Source organism: Clarias gariepinus, chromosome 28 (assembly GCF_024256425.1).
Source record: "Clarias gariepinus isolate MV-2021 ecotype Netherlands chromosome 28, CGAR_prim_01v2, whole genome shotgun sequence".
NCBI classification, from domain to species: domain Eukaryota; kingdom Metazoa; phylum Chordata; class Actinopteri; order Siluriformes; family Clariidae; genus Clarias; species Clarias gariepinus.
In genome coordinates this window covers 12085805-12103952 of record NC_071127.1, presented here as the reverse complement: position 1 = coordinate 12103952, position 18148 = coordinate 12085805, and the positions used below count along the sequence as shown (strand labels likewise).

Sequence of the window (18148 nt, the reverse complement as noted above, 5' to 3'; positions counted from 1 at the left end):
GTCTCTTCTTTATCCATAAAACTCACCAATGCTTAAAAGTATTCAAGATTCGAGCTCAAATGTCAATTGTCCAAACACTTACGCAGTGATCACTCCTATTTGTCCAGCCGTGTATAAACCAACCAGTCAAATAATAAATATAACCTGAGTTAAAAATTATAAATAACTTTTGTTTTTACCTAATCCTGTAATGCCTACAAGATTTCATGAACTTGTAAAGCATCTGTATACAGATGATGAACTCGACATATATTTGTTCATTACTAATGTATGGTTTAATTTTTTACATTTTAGATGTCTACAAAAATGTATGCGCATTGATGTTATCAACAGCAGCAACATCGATTGTGTTTAAAATACCATTAAATTTTAGTATCAGTATCTCAGACAGATACACTAGATATCCAGAAAAAATCTGATTTTTTGTGGAGTGGTTTGTGGATTTTAGAGCACATACTTAATTGTACTTAAGTACGGAATTTAGTGGTAGATAAATCTATAACTTAAATGCCTAGCAATCTAATCAAATGACAGAATGTTCACTAATATATGTATTATACAATATACAGTACAGTATATTATCTTCTAGCCGGCTTATAACATGGAACCTTTATATTGTAACAAACATAATTTTTTTTTAAATAATGCAAATGTATAGTTTTGCTGGAAAACACTTACTGTATGCCTTAAATATGGACGCAAGTACTGAAATAATTATCTGGATCATGGTACAGTGAAGTCAATGAAATTCAATTAATGAATGAATAATTTAATGTCCTGGCTTAAAATTGGCTGGTGCTTTGAAAGATAGCAATGAATGAACATATCTCATCAAAATTGTCTCTAAACAGGCTTTTAAAAAATGAAGCTATAGTTCTTCTGTCAAATTTGTCAAAATGACATATGGTAATTTATTCAGGTTATTTTGTCTTAGGGAGCCATTACTTTTGAAGTCATAACAAGAAACACATACAGTGAACTCCCAGACCACTTGGTGATCCAGGGCACTGTTTTTCATTTACTTATTTTTTGCTTTTATTTTATTGTTTCTCTTTACATTACATGTGAATTTTTCTAATTGCTTTCAAATTGCAGAGTTAATCAGGGCATTGTTAATTACATGAATATTACAGAGACTTGCTCGTTAAGCATGAACACGACACATCTGACAAAGCATGAGCATAATTGATAGGTGCAATTACTACATGGCTAAAGCAGCTCTTTCCTGGCTGTGATACTGTAGCAAACACATTAGAGAAGCAGCAGCAGGAGGGACGCCATCCCAGGTATTGCATCCGTGATGGTAAAAAAGAAGAAGTTCCTCCCACGGAGGAGGATGTAATTGCTTCTTTTCTATATGTCGAATGATGAAAATAAAAGTTGTTGTTTTTTTGAGCCAGGGGGAAAAAAAGGGGGAGAAACTATCATGTAATAGTGGTGTCGTGGGTGTTGCGTCAGGATTGACAAAAGGCATAAATACTATGCCAGCCCAGATAAGTTAAGGATCATTAAACTCCAACTTTAGGTGTGAAAGGAATCAAGCTGCATGATGGGAGCTTAGCTTACTTGTTGCTTGGTGTATTATTGCTTTAATATTCTCTGGCTTGTTTATGACACGCAAGAAATCAGAATTTTTACAAGAAAGTGAAGAAGAGTGCTTTTTGTTATTTTTATTCCCAAAATGCATCAGTATTATTAAGGAATAGCAGCTATAAACGTTTATCTTTATACATGCAAATATACACGTATTCTGCCCGAACCCCCCAAAAAAGTACAGTGTGGTGGTGATTTAATGTTTCATGTGTTCATGTATAATTCCTCAAGCAGCCGGAACCACTTTTTCACAATTTGTGCCCTGGTATATGCCTATGAAGGAAAGAAATCACTATTCATGTGGTAACCTGGTCATTTAGTTACGAACGTCATGCCACATGACATTGATGAGCCTACACCTGACCAAATGAAACAACCCGAGATCATAATACTGCCTTTAGAGGCTTGTACACTGACCACTATGCATGATCCACTACGATACCCTGACGCACCATCACTCTGGACTGGGGTCAATCTGACCTCATCAAAGCACATTACCTTTTTTTTATTACTCTGAAGACCAAAATGCTATCAAACTCAAGCCTTTTTTTCTTATTAGTCTCACTAACAAGTGGTTTTCTTAGGGCCACACGGCTATTTAGTCCCAATCCGGTGAGTTCTCATTATATTGTGCATGTGGAAATGCTCTTAATTCCACTATTAATCATAGCTGATGTTTCTACTGTCAGTTTTTTTTAACCATCTCTACTTAGCCTTTTAGTAATAACTATTTAGGAATGTTTCTCCTGACCACATTTACTCTGCAAATGGAAGGCTTAAAACAGTCTTTAAAGGTTTTAATAATGTGTTGGACAGTTCTTAACAAAATAATCTAAATTGTTATTGTTACCCTAATGCAGGTCAATAATTTGACCCTTTGAAAAGTGGTGAGTGTGTGTGTGTGTGTGTGGGGGGGGGGGGGGGGGGGGGGGTGTACTGATCATCACTTGCAAATTTCTTAGTTTTAGTTCAGTGATTTAGGGATTGATTAGAGATTTCAAAACTATTAAATAACACATATGGATTTACAGATCATGAGTAACAAATACATTTTAAAGTATCAACTATTCAGAGAAGATTATTGCATATTTTTGTGCATTGTTTTAGAAAGAAATAAAAATCAGGAACGTCCATGGAGCTAGAAAGTGATCCCAAACTTTTGAGCTGTAATGTATATAAACAGTTGTGCATTTGCACTTAATCTGCAGCCAGTGTGCTTGCATTGAGCATGTTAGATTTAAAGCAGCCAGGTGCTGGGTTGAGAGCAATCCACTGCTCAAACTTAAGTTCAGAGACCACATTCAGGCAAGTAATATACGATGATTAAGGTGAATGGTGTCTGGTCTTTTTTCCAACCACCCAGGTTTCATAAGCGTTTGCCCGCTGTAATATCAGATTCCTCTTTGTGGATGATAGGAGTCGACCCTGATGTGTTTTTTTTTTTTTTCCTGCTGTTGTAGACAAGCTGCCTCAATGTTTGACCATTATATTTGCCTTTCTGCTCAGCATGGTCAGCTCGACCCAGTTTGGCCATTCTTCTCCCATCTCTATCATCAGCAAGACATTTCTGCCCACATACAGGACCTGTTGCTTACTAGACGTTTTTTTGTCTTTTGAACCATTTTTGTTCTGTGGATGTGAGCAAACATGCATATCTATACACCATGCATGGATGAACAACTGAATCCTTATACAATGTTATTCCATGTAACGTCACTCTGTAAAAACCCAGCTAAAGTCATTTTTGTGTAATCATATGTAGTGTGATTTTATGTAGATAACAGAAATTTAGAAAAAAAAAAGACGTTTGCAGGCTTTTACAGACAGAGTCACAAATGTTTATGATCCAGTCTACAGTCTATTAAAAGCTCTGGAATTGTGAGGGTAAAATGCAACATATACAGTTTCACTGATGTACTTCTGCATTGAAATATAAGTGCAAAGTGTGTAAGTGCCAGAAGCAAAATACTTAAAAAAGGCTTAAGAAAACTATTAGTCATCTGGGAGCTCTACAAAGAAAATACCGATGATATTAATGTACATTTTTAAATGAAAAGAATAGTATAGAAGAAATAAAAAAGCTGTCCTGACGTCCAAGTGTTGCAGTGAATAAAGATAAAAAATCTGTCTTTTTTATTTCTTTCATGCATTTCCCTCTTTTGTCTTTTTGTGTCCTTTTCTTCTCAGGTCTGCCAGCGCTGATTGTTGCTGTATCTGTAGGATTTACCAGAGCTCGAGGCTACGGCACAACAAACTAGTGAGTATCCTTATCTCTCACTGATTAAACACTGAAATATCAGGAACACGCAAACTTGTCTTCGTACTTACAGTATTATGCTTACAAGAAAATGTCGGAATAAAAAAGTAAAAAAAAACTTATCTCTGTCACATGACCATGTTATGTGCTTTTACATTAAATACAGCATTTTTACTAATTAATTCATCTGGCTGGCGAATTGTGCTAATCAAATAAAAAAGTAAAAGAGAGTGAAAAACTGGTAATGTGACAATGGTATTCAGCTTCCTAAGCCATGGCCTGGGTCTCGACAGTGGCAGAAGCTTTCAAGAAATCATGTTCTGTACATCATACATATATATAAAAAAAATTATATCTATTTTCCCCACTGTATATATATATATATATATATATATATATATATATATATAGTAGCGTTTTACCGCCGGAAAGGATGTTGAAGAGACGAGTGAGCTTAATTGCTGCCCAATGCAATGGCTGGGAGTACTTTTTTAATACACAGCATTTATAGCATGAGCAGTACATTCACACGAGAACCATATCCAATTTAGCCTTAGCATAAACCGGAGCACATTCAACAGGTCACACTGAAGTAATCAAGCAGGCATGGTTTGAGTGAGTGACCACCTGTGTACTTCAGATGTCTTTTTGCTCGTCCAGATCTAGAAGGATTTTATACTAAATATTGTTTATTTTTTTATATCAATTTAATTGCAAATTAATAACAAATTATTATTTTGATTGCCATGATTTAAATCGAAATAAAAGTGAGAATGTCATTAAAACATTGAATTCCACTTTTGTCTCAACACCTTTGCCCGCCACTGTACAGTATAGAGTGAATGTGGTGGATTTACCAAAATTGGTAAAGGTTTGCAAACATAAAAAAAAATGCTGGTTTTCTTTATATTCATATTCATATTTATATGTTAATGGATGCCAAACACACATAAATTGTTATATATGGTGCACAGCTGATTAGCACCAGTAGTGATGCCAACTAAACTCTCTAAACATACTCTAAAGGACTCGCTTAAAAAAGGTGCACAGCCAGTTCTAAGCATGAAAGAACTGATCAGGACACAGCATGAAAACTAAAGAGGAAAAAGAACACAAAAAAATCAAAAATTGCATTTGTCTTATTATTATTAAGTCCAATATAAATATTTAATAATGTCTAGTTTTAATAGTAATAAGTGAGAGCTAAATTTCAGAGGTATTTGTTTACAGTTCTATGCAGACAAATTGGCCTGTCTTGTGGAATGAAACTATATATATATATATATATATATAATGGTTTTATTTGTCTTCCTTCCATAATCCATAATTAAAGCCATTTACATAAAGAGACTCATTTTTGTCACATTTTCTCAGTTCCTGACCCAGTGAACTACCATGAGGATATGTTTTCTGTAAGGATTAGTGGTTTTGCTAAGTGTTGCAAATGTTGAAAAATCGCATTAGTATTTTAGATATAAAAGAGCAGGAATTCACTAAATGTTCACTAAATGGTGTGGATTGACCTGACTGGTTGACATCACTATATCATTAAAAATAAAGGAGAAAAAGGAAAAAAATAACTTAACTTTGCTTCTTCTTATTATTTTCAGAAAATATAAATGATGCAACTTTATGCAAAAAAAAATTCTTTTTTATAGGGTTGACTGAGTGATGTAAGACGCAAAATATATTTTTGAAAAGTATTTTAATTATTGCATTTCAAGGTGAATTGTACTTATAAATTCATGTTAATTGTGACTGTATCTGTACTCGTAGTCTGGGGTGAAGGACGATTTACAGTACACAGAAATAAACTGTCTTTTCTCTTTACCAGTGTTGACGTTACTTTTTAAAGTAACTAATTACATTATAAAATTAATGTCTTTAAAAAGTAATCAGTTACACTACAGCATAACTTTCTAATAAAAGTAACTAGTTCAAGTACTTTTTCTATTGCAGAAAATGAAAACTCCTTTGTGATTCCTCATGCATGTTGTTTTAGTCAAGACCTTTATAATTATTCTACCATCATCACTCAGCGAAGTTTAGCCCATAATCTGTTAACTATTAATACCCCTATCACACCTACGTGGTTTTGCGCGGTTTTACGGTTCATCATGATTCACAGCCAGTTTTGCCGCTGTGATTAGGTTTCCACCTTTCCGCGCGTTGGTCCTTGCATAGTCAAACCGCATAGGTGAGATAGGGGTATAACAGCAGGAATACATTGAGAAACCCAACACTGCTCTTGACATTCCACACATACGTACGTGTAGAAATTAATACATTTTATATCAGTGTGATGCAAATGGCATGCCAATCATAAAATCATTCAGATAGAAGGATAGTCATGTACACACACACATATACATACATAAACACACACACAAAAAAGTAAATGATGCAGAGTACTGGGAAGGATTTCATCTGCCAGACTCTGAGAGAAATGGTGGGAAGGATGTAGAATTGAGCGATGGAGACTAAAACCCTGATAATGAACTGTGTGGGGGTTCCATTCTCAATAAGACGAGTAGGAGGGGGAATCAAACTGCAGACGGAACAAAATTAATTTTTTTTCACTCTCCGTCTGTCTTAAAATTTTTTTTTCCCCTCTTCACCCTTTGGCTCTGCCTAAAATTGGATGAATACTTTGCTAAGATTATGACGGAATGCTCTTCAAAGCATCAGTGTGATATGAATCTGTTTAACCCTTAGGAGCTGATGAATGCAATTTGCTCTGGTTTTGACTCTATTTAATTGCTTAAATTATATGAGTCAGTAATTTACATCGATTTGTGGTAAATAAATGCTAAAAAAAAATGCTGTTGTGAAAAATACCCGCAAGGATGTTAAGCGGGTATAGGCATGAGGCTATGCATGCATCGGCAAGATCTTGAGTGTGATATTGCTTAATTAATCCACATCTTTTGACCAATTATATTGAAGAAGTCAAATTCAGATTTAAGCACATTACCTGGGTTGTAGAAGCTATTGCTTGTTGCTCTAGAACTTAGAGCAATATACAATATACAGTACACAATATACTTGGTCCCCCGTTTGCAGCTATAACAGCTTCCAGTCTTCTTCGAAGGCGGTTCATGAGATCTTTAAGTGTTTCTATAGGACTTTTTGTCCATTCATTCCTTAGAGCATTTATAAGGTCAGGCACCGGTGTTGGATGAGAAGGCCTGGTCTTACAATCTACGTTCTAGTTCATCCCAAAGGTGCTCGATGGGGTTAAGGTCAGGGCTCTGTATTAGGACCGGTCAAATTCTTCCACACCGAACTCGTCAAACCAGGTGTTTAAAGTCCTTGCTGTGTGCACAGTCATGTGGGAAATAGTCTTTCCCAAAGTGTTGCCACAAAGTCAGAAGCATAGCATTGGCCAAGATGTCTTGATATGCTGAAGAATTAAGATTGTGCATCACTGAGCATAAGGGGCCTGATAGAAACACCTACATTTAATAATGGTTTTGTCCATATAGTGTACTGCATATGTAAAGTATGTAAACACACACAGAGTAGTCACCTTGGGGTTAGAGAGTGATTTGAGAGTCAGCCTTCTGCTAGAAGCTAATCAGCTTTGTAGCTCCCTTTAGCTGATGGTTCAAAGGCGGTTCAGAACAACTTATAAACAGTTACTTTTAAATGTTGTTTAAGATGACGTTAAATTGTCAGATGTGTTTTCTTGCCGAAAGTGCTTCTGTAATTGGTTTTGAATGTGAGTTTTTGGCAGGCAGCTGCTACTTTCATCCATCCTTGCCTCCCACAGTTAGGTGTTCTAACAGTTGTAAATCACACTATGATGTGTAGTGATTTGGATCATTTCTACAGGGTCTTACAAAGGGACAGGTCACATTTATTTAACATTTATAGGAAGAATTTCCAAAGTCAGCACAAAGTCAGAAAAAAAATGTCTTTTAATAATATGAGACATTGTTATTAGCAAATGTTTGTCCCATGTTTGTTTGTTGAGAGAATAATTTGTCAGTTATATTGGTATTGTAGATGTGTTACAAGTTTTTGTCTCATTTATCAATTCCATGTTGTTTGCAGGTGCATTTACACAAGGAATGTGGTATTCATTAAACCCCAAAAATGCACAAACAATATCAGTTATGGCATTTCATATACAGATTGCACAAGTTATAATATAATTACACTTATTTATTTAGGTTATTTAATATAATTTAATATAAAATGACTAAATAAATTTAACTCATTTTGATTCATACATTTTCACATCTCATACAAACTTAAATAGTTCTTTTGAGTGTGTAAAGCTGCTTTGCAACAATGTCAATTGTTAAAATAAAATAAAAAATTGAATTGAATTGAACTAAAAGTTATGCCAATGGATTAAAAAAAAAAAAGAAATACAATTATGTTAAATAATTTAAGGATTATAATAATAATAATAATAATAATAATAATAATAATATTAATAATAATAGACTAGCCGAACTACAGTATTAGGATAAAAGAATTGGCACCCTGCAAAAAAGAAAATAGACCTTTTATTGTGTTACTGGTATAATGAATCTTTGTCTGTTGTTTTTGTAATGTGTGAAATGATCAGCCCAAGCGTAAAAGAGTGTAATGTCACAGCTAACTTTCAAACAGATGGAATTACATATACAGTATCTATCTATCTATCTATCTATCTATCTATCTATCTATCTATCTATCTATCTATCTATCTATCTGTCTGTCCTCTCTGTCTGTTTGTTGATATTATATCCGACTAACATGATTGCTGTGGTGGCTTTGACATGCTTTTGTTTTTCTCCTCCTCTTTAGCTGCTGGCTGTCTCTGGAAGGAGGTCTCCTCTATGCGTTTGTTGGTCCTGCAGCTGTCATTGTTTTGGTATGTATCGTGCTCCAGACTTCTGATTTCATTCCCTCGTACAGCCATTCCTGCATCTTTGATGTCCCCCAGTACACACAACACTAATAACATGGGGGGGGGGGGGGGGGTGTAATCTAATGAAATTAGTGTTGCGCATAAATAATTTTTTTTGTCAGTGTAGCATGTTTTAAATGCTTCAGTAAACCTTTGAAAAGCTCTGAATATTTGTGTTTGTATCTGCCTGTGTGTGTATACGTGTGCATGCATATACATTATCTCTAGTCTGTTCTCAGGTGTGTTTTGAATGAGTTTTGAGCGACCTGTTTTCGTTGTATTTCACGGTCAGATGTGATTTGCGTTGTTTGTCTGTTTCTTCATGGTCAGATGTGATTTACGTTGTTTGTTCGTGTCTCGGTGGTGTTGTGACTCAAACAAACTGCAGGAAATGAGATTTGGGCATCTGGAGATGCTGCCTCCATCATCCTCAGGGAGGCAAAATCTAATTAATGGAAAAATAATTAGTCTAGCTTTCGGCAAAGACCAAAACAGTGCGATTGTCTCTCAGCAAGTACTTTAACATGATCAGAATTTGAAAGGTTGTTGAACCTGCTGTTGTTTAGGTCACTTTCCGACGCCCATGCCGTAGCAGCGCACACAGCTCCAGAACAAAACACTAGTCGTCAGATTCTAGCACGGATAGGTGTGGGTTCATGTTTAAGGTGCTGCAAGACTGTCAAGCAGATTTGCAACTTGTCTCCAGGCAGCGGAACGAAAACAAGAACACAAGTGTCGGATTTGGCGCTAAAATTTTAGTTTACCATACATTCACTGTCCTAGTTTTAGCTCAAAGTTGAATCAACAGATCTTTTCATTGCATTTAAACAGAAAGCTGAAATGCTTCTCAACTATACAATATATAAAAATGTCTAGATGTTTCATCTATTAACCTAACAAATAGCTGTCATGGCAAAAATAAGGATAATAAATGGTCCTTTGGCTGTATAATCACTTTAGCTTTCTTAAAAAGGTTTCACTTTGAACTTTTTCAGAAATGCATGCTTGTAGATAGAATTTCCCAGCAAAAACATTAATTTGGAAACATTACCGACTTTGGAACAATCTTGTTTTTATCTTGCTTTTTAAAGTTAGAATTACTTCGATGAGATAAATGATGTTGGAACAACATTGACTCCATGATGATGTGATAACAGTGAACGAATGCCCCATACAAAGTGTTGCAAAATGACTTTAAAACAATATTAATGCCAAACTGCTGGTCTGAGCGAGACTCAACCTCTACTTCCTGCAGTACTGCGATCTTATCACTGGAGCACTATTAGTACCAATAAATGCATGGATTTACAGTACGTAATAAGAAGTGTTATAAAAAAACAGGAAACACACGCACTGTGTGTGGGAAGCTGTTGTTTCCATACTATTCTCTGATTATAATTCTAAACCCAGTTAGAAACTTGCAGGACCATGGATGTGGCTAGACATGGTGCAGTTGGATCTTAATTGACATAAATGCATTAATAAGGTTGTATTTGCTAATAAGTTGTGTTTGTAGAATCATTCATTTAACGTTCTCACAATGTCATTTTATCAAGTTGTTCTAAATCCTCAAAAACTATATTACAATAGTAGTAATCCAACATCAGCGTTTCTGCTGGGTTTTAAGGGTTCCCAGAGAGTCTTTTTACAGGTCTTTTATAATAATGATTGTTACTGTAAATTACTCAACACATAATGATGACAACAACAACAACAACAACAACAACAATAATAATAATAATAATAATAATAATAATAATCAAGACGTATCTGTTTCTTCAATACTTGGACTAATACCATCAACACCCTCTAAATAAATAAATAAATAAATAAATAAAACAAGTCTCAAAAGTGTTTAACTGCTGGCATTTAGTTAGGGTTTACTTAGTAACCCATTGTAAGTACTGTATCTATCCAAAAACAGAAACTTCAAAGTACTTTTGTAAGTCGCTCTGAATAAAGGCATCTGTCGAATGCCTCAATGTAAATGTAAATGTAATAATATTAAAAAGAAGAATCATCATCAGCATCATACTACTACTACTACTACTACTACTACTACTACTACTAATAATAATAATAATAATAATAATAATAATTTTATTTAGCATCAGTTAATTTAAACATGTTAAGAAGACTTAAAGGCTCATGTAATGAAAGTAATTAATGACTGTGTGACTAAATGCACGGTTTGATGGCATGGTGTTATTTTTGAAGCAAATTTCACAAGAATTAACGACTACAAAGAACTTATGTTCAGAAAGCATCAGCTTTGAAACACATAAATTGTACTTAATTACTGACTATACATGTCGCCCAACAAGTCACGTTATTTAATTTAATTTCTTTTTCTTTTTTTTTTATAAATAAAAACATTTTTTGCATGTAACCAGTCTATGGTGAGGAAGAGAAAGAATACTATAGCATAGGACAAGATGATTAGCATTATTTCACAATCTATTTTGTGAAGTCACAGAACAATCAGGCAGGGTCAGGATTCATGAGTTAAGGGGTCAGGGATTACAACACTCCTTTATTCTCCCCCTCCACTCATTCCGCTAGCACCATGCAGATTAGAGTATCCAGAGGCAACTTTTTGAATTAGCCTGCCTGTTATAGACCACTAGCACAGCGTGAAGCACTTGACAAGGTGTGAATGGAAGCTGGTGTCCTGGAACCACAGCCAGATTTACTGCCACATTATTTACAACAGGCAGGAACCGCAGGAAGGCAGTCGTCCATGCTGTGTGTAAACACAGAGAGAGATGACTGAAGATATTGTGTAAATTAGCATACCCATTATCACTCGGTCTTAAAGAAAGCTTAGAGATTAAACCCAATTAGTGGATAATCTAATGAGCATGAATGCTTTTTGTGGATTTTATACTAATGTGGCCATGAACAAAAAAACATCTTTGTTTCTTACGAGTGTTTCTTACACACTGCCAGGTATAAATTGATCCAAATTTGTAATTGTAAGACCAAGGTAGTTTGAATAGATGACAAAGGCGGTGGGGTGGGGAATATTTTAACCATAGTCACCTCACCAGGCAATTGTCAAAGTCTAGTCTCTTTCATTATGAGAGCCAGTCCCTGCCGGCTCATTTTATTCACACCACAGGCAAAGAGCCCACTATTATCAACTGCAGTGATAATACAGCAATCAGTCAATCCGGAATTTTTTTTTTTCTTACTGTGGTGATTTAGTCATGAGTGAAGACTCCTGCTGGTTCCAAGCTGTTGAACATCTTCTTCAACACACATTCAGGTTTCTTTGTATTATGTGGAATATATGACCGGAATTCTGTAAACTCCTTTTTCAAGAACCCTCTGCTAGAAAGCTTATAACTAGGCTCATCACACGACCCATTGCCGATTCTTACTCCCAGACTTAGGTACATGTACACACCTCAGATCTCTGCTCAATAAATATCACTACTAGCTAATCACCAGCAATAAGGCTAAGTATGTTTCGATCTTGAGTAAATAAAGCATGTTTTTCTTTATACCTCCTACCTCGTTACTAAGCTAGGATGAGAGGCTTGATAAGGCATCCCTAGGGTTGTCGAGGGATTCGGGCCTGGAAGCTTGTTGGGTCTAAAATTCAAACGCTCCACCTATTGATTGACAGTCCACAGAGTTTGCTTAGCCTGGTCTAGTCTATTTGACAAGAACCTTGCATTTGCAATCTAATGAGGATGATTGTCCTGGCAAAACTGTTCTTGTTTTATCCAACTTTTCAAAACTGGTGCGATGGAGTTAAAATTCTGGTTATTTACAACCCATGCAAGTACGGTACATTGCTACTGAATGGCCAAAATGTATGGTTAACCGAAACAAATTTTAACCATATACCATTCTAATACAAAGGGATATCAAAAGGTTTTAAGATTAGCTGTGTTTACAAGTTTGGTTTTTGGCCATATCTCCTTCCTCAGACGTCTTAAAACAATGGCAGCAAAATTTGGTTTTAACTCTCTGGGCACTGGGGACGAAATCTTGATGCACAATGCATTAAATTGCTCATGCATGCACTTGGTCGAGCTACGGACTTGCTTCGCCTTTTTCAGTTGTGGAGATGGTGGGCTTTTCCACTCGCTGTTAGCTGTAGCTCAGTGGTTAAGGCATTGGACTACGGTTCGGAAAGTCCCAGGTTTAAATGCCATGAGCACCAAGTTGTCTCTCTAAATTGTTTCCTTTAAACAAGGCCCTTAACCCTCAACTGCTTGGATGTATAATGACATAAAAAAGTAAGTTTGGATAAATGTAAATTCTTTTTACAGGCTTTGGTTCTTGACAGGCTTTGGTACGATGTTCCTTCTGCTCCTTCAGCCTGTGGATGAACATGACATGTTCAAATCACATGTGATGATTGCCTGTACTGTTCCGTATGACACACCATCAATGGCATCAATGGTTCTCAGATGATCATCATTCACAAGTTTCTGAATGGTTTTGACATTTTCAGGGATTGCGCTCATTGAAGGTTTTCCTGATCTCTTATCGTCCTCCAGTGACGTGCCACTCAGAACACCTCAAACAGCTCTTTGCAGCATCAGTAAACTTGCCAAACGTTTCTGTGGGTGATTTGATCCGTTTTATGCAGAATTTCATGTTCGCCCTTTGTTCTGACAAATTGTCCATGATAAAATAGCAAAAATGTTGTAATGCATGTGGTCAGAATAGCACCAGTTGCACAGCTTCCAATGTACACAGGACTATGTCTTTTGGCACACTGACTTAAGAAGATCGGTGCTCCCTGCATGTTACAAAACCCCCTCATAACCTTCACTGTAGTTACATTAGATACTGGTTATAAAATTAATTTTCCTATGTTTTACAGGTGAACATGCTTATTGGGATCGTGGTCTTCAACAAGCTCATGTCGAGAGATGGCATCTCAGACAAATCCAAAAAGCAAAGAGCGGGGTAAGTGAAGACACAAGACTCGCTCTCTGTGCTGAAACTCTATACATCTCTGAGTCTGTATTCATTTTATAATGGGTTAGAGCTATCCAGCCATTTGTATAACGATAAGCCAATGTTTAGACACACTGCATTAGTCAAACGTAGTCATGGGTCATATGAAACGTGGGTCATAAAAGGTTTTAATAAAAGGTGAGTAAATAACATCTTCACAAGTGGAACAGTATTGATCTGGAGCCTTATTTACTTGTGAGGCTCCTCTCATTAACTCCCCCCCCCCACACACACACACACACAAAGCAACAGGCTTCTAGAGTTGTTTAAAGTTTTTCTTTGCCATACTAAGGGAACAGGCAGGTATAAAAGCTTATTATACGATTTAATGAGCATAGATGATCAGAGTAAAAATTTGCTTCCTAGCATGGAAACCTTGACCGACCTGCCTTACAAATACTCACTACAGATACAGGCCTGCGAAATTCAAATATATTTAGCGTAGCTTGGATGTGGTTGTAAATTAAAACAACTGAAGTGGCACTCATAAGGCCAACGGATAACTCGTCCACTTTGGCTGTGCAGTGACACAATGAAATAGCTCTGTAGATTTCTATACATGAGTGGGCAGGAAACTATTGGCTTTACTTATTAAATGAGGAGCTATTCAGAGATGGGAGCTAATCTAATGGTGGGATATTTCTAATCCCTGCTCCAGACAGCAATCCATGCAGCAATTTCCTCTCAAATTGATTTCTTTTAATTTATTTATTTCCTTTTTATATGTGCAAGTGGGCTCGAGTCATGTCAGAGGCTACAATAGGCTAACAGGGAGTTATCTCAGCCAGACAGTGTTGTTAGGACACACACATATCTCCATATCCCATGCAATCATTACTCAGAAATGATAAATGGGCAACATTGCTTTTTCCTGATCAGGGTTGCGGTAGATCTGACACATTAATGTATTAAACCCTTTATTATCAGAAATTACATTTAGAATTTTACTAGCCAGCTCCTATCACCTTAAAAAATGACTATTTTATTGTAAATTATTACAATAAAATATGTATATATATATATATATATATATATATATATATATATATATATATATATATATATATATATAAATTATTATTATATTTTTTTCCCTCAACAATTCTGGTATGAAATTACATAACCTTAATAATAAATACAAATTAATAAATAAAGGCTTATATGGGGGGAAAACATTCAATTCATAATGCACACATGCTACAGTATCATGTGAAGAGAGGCATAATTTTTTCACATCGATATGCGTAAAAAAATGTTAGGTCCCTATGAAAGATAAACTTAAACTACACAATATTTTCCATATAGTTTGTTGAAGCTGTGTTATTATTTATTCATTTCATTAGCTTCATTTTTGCTGATTTCATTGGGGTGCCAATAATTTTGGAGCTGACCGTATTTACATAGACAAAATTCGAGAGTCAATTTTTTTTTAATGTGATCTGGCAACCGTCAGTGTGTGTGTGTGTGTGTGTGTGTGTGTGTGTGTGTGTGTGTGTGTGTGTGTGTGTGTGTTTGTGTAAGTGTGAAACGTGAAGTTATTTTCAAAGATTTGGACGGCTCACCCGGTGTGGCCCATGAGCATATTTGACGTTCTTAAAACACTCTCCAAATTATTGAAGCATCACAACATTGCCCTTTACATCCTGTGCATGTTGTACTGCAACCATGCGTCTGGCACTCTCACACACACACACACACACACACTCATTTAAGCTGATTCCAGACCCGCCTACTTGGCAAAAGAGCTCTTCTGACAAACCATAAACCATGGAGAGAAAAGTAACGGAGCCTACTAACTTTCATTCAGCGAGGCCGTTTTTCCCCGTGGAGTTTTTTGGACTTTGCATATGGCTGACGCAGGACTTCTAGTTAGCGTTAACATTTTCACAGTGTTAAAGGCCAGCATTTGAATTTGACTCCACCAACACGTTTATAAATAATGAATATCGCAGCACGCTTCCCTTACATCACATCGGTCTCTCTTCTCATTTAGGTCGTCAGGAAAGACTGCAAAGTCCGGACATTTGTGAAACTCAGGGAGAGTCTGACGGCTTCATTAAACACCCAAATCCATGACTAATGACCTGTGAGAGAGCCGGATCAGGATGCTCTCATATGCTTTCTTTACCAACACGCTCGCACGTACGTAGATAGAGGGAATATTTCAGGGCTCGTAGATCGTTAGTCATGGAGTTCAAGCGTGTTGACGTCTCTTTTATTACAACTTGCACAAAAACTTCTGCCCCTCCTTCCCATAAAAAAGGAAAAGAAAACACACACACACACACACACAGTTGGTTCTTCCAGCTCCCTCGTGTTGCATGTGTTATTAATGAGGTATAGTCAAAAAGCTGCTTTTTTTGTGTATGCACTCTTATCTATCTTCTACAACTCCAACATTTCTTCTGTATTAACTTTTTTATGTACCATATAATCACAATCCACATTCAAAATCTGATATATAATTCCTGATTTTGCAGATTCGTGTTAATCATTAATTCCATTGTTTTCTTTTTTATTCTTTATTCTTATTTGTTTGGTTTTGGTTTTATCTCTCTATGTGTCATTCCCTCTGCTTCTTGTGCAAATGATTGGAAATGCACCTTATCATCCTCTGGTTCTTTAATATGTGTTTGTGTTTATGTGTGTGTGTGTGTGTGTGTGTGTGCATGGATAAACCTTCTTTTCCGTCCTATATGTTTATGTTTCCTTATCTATATCCTCCCTGTGCGCTGTGTATCCATATGCGTGCGTGCGCGCGTGTGTGTACCGGGTTCCGAAGTCCATCGCTGGAGGCTCGTAGCAGACTGCTCCTCCAGTGCTCCAAGTGTGGGGTGATCACCAGCACCGCTCTGTCCAGCTCCACCGCCAGCAGCGCCATGTTAGTTCCATTTCACTCTGCTTTTTTGTCTTTTCTTTTTCTCTGGCACTTTTTTCTGATTATGCTAATCATCATATCTCTCATTTACCTGCTCATTTAATCATTTGGATTGTATAAGTATCATAACCTTTAATTAAGCAGACTTGAAAATGTCAAGACAGGCAGCAAACCTGTTCAAGGTTTCAGACCAAAAATACAAATTACAAGCAATAATGATTAAACCAAGATGCCCTCTGCTTAGTTAAAGACTAAACAGTAAACTATAAATCAAATCAAAAACCCATAAAATATTTAGAGTAAGAAAGAACCAGACACCCTGCCAATGCCAATTACTGTAGACAGTAAAGCATCAAATTTGACCAGTGGCTGGCATTTTAGCTCATTTTCCAAGCAGTCACATACAGAAAACCTCTTAAACCAAATTCTTTTCGAACCTCAACAATACCTTGCTTGATAACAACATGATGCTCAGTAAGCGAACAGCACAATTGCTTTTAACATTGCTTGCCATGTTTACTATATGTAAATATTCAGTTGCTAATCCAAAAAAATTCTTTATAAATACAATAATGCCTTCAAAGCATTATGGTATTTTTTTTACAAGGGCTCAGAAAGGTTCATTCAAGCCCAGCATACAGTGAACAGTCATGAGTAAGAGCCTTACAGCTGGTGATAAGTCTCAGTGCCTGATAAAGTCAAGCATTGAAAGAAATGCAGCGGAGATCAACCTCATTTTACCCATGAGAGAAAAACTTTTCTTTTTTTCTTAAAAAAAAAAAGAAACCTAATTTAAGTCCCAGCTTTTGAGTGTGAAGCTTGAAAGCTTGATCATACAAAACAATCCCGAGGTAATTACAAGACGATACAAACTCTTTGTTCTTTGCTTGCCTTAAAACAAGTGTTCAATGATTTAAACACTTATTGTTTTTTTCTTTTTTTGGGGTGGGCGGGGGGGAATTCAAATCAAGCGAGGATTGCTGATTGGCATCAAGTGCATCCTGAAGTTGGAAAAGAGCCTTGCAGCTGAAGCAGCACAGTACATAACATGTCATCTGTATAAAGATAAAAACTAGAATTATAAACATATAGCTGTTTATATAAATGTTTATGTGAATAGAAAACAATAAGGGTCCGAATACCGAACCTTGAGGCACTCATTGAACAATGTCAAAAATTAGAGTATTTAGGAAGGAATTAAGCATAACTGTATCCAGAGAGTGTAAAAATGACAAAAGATCATGATGACAGATGACACAAGGTGGCGCTTCACATTACTCTTTTTTATTATTTCTATAGTTTTGGAACATATGAGACAAACTGGTTCAAACTTCCCGCAGAAAAAAATAGTCATATATTGATCTGTCCATTGATCAGTTTCAGATTGAAAGGTTGAGATTTCATAGTCTACTTTCATTTTCTTAAAGTAAGCCATGCTGTGTCACGCTTTTCTTTCTGTTTCTTCCGCACTCTGTCCATACATGGTGAACTGTTACATTGATTGCCTTTTTTTTTTTATAATTATAGAGTAATGCAT

The 18148-nt window shown here is 36.1% G+C and overlaps 1 protein-coding gene across 8 annotated transcripts in view; it reads left to right on the top strand.

Moving 5' to 3' along the window:
• Positions 1-18148, top strand: part of adgrb2 (adhesion G protein-coupled receptor B2) — a 450506-nt gene that overhangs the window by 354957 nt on the left and 77401 nt on the right. For 7 of the 8 annotated variants that reach the window (XM_053490019.1, XM_053490013.1, XM_053490018.1 and 4 more), the window contains 4 exons: positions 3781-3850; positions 8651-8717; positions 13597-13682; positions 16516-16614. In XM_053490019.1, coding sequence (XP_053345994.1) covers positions 3781-3850; positions 8651-8717; positions 13597-13682; positions 16516-16614 — 322 coding nt within the window. The remainder of the gene's footprint in view (positions 1-3780; positions 3851-8650; positions 8718-13596; positions 13683-16515; positions 16615-18148) is intronic. The other variant, XM_053490015.1, reaches the window with a different exon arrangement.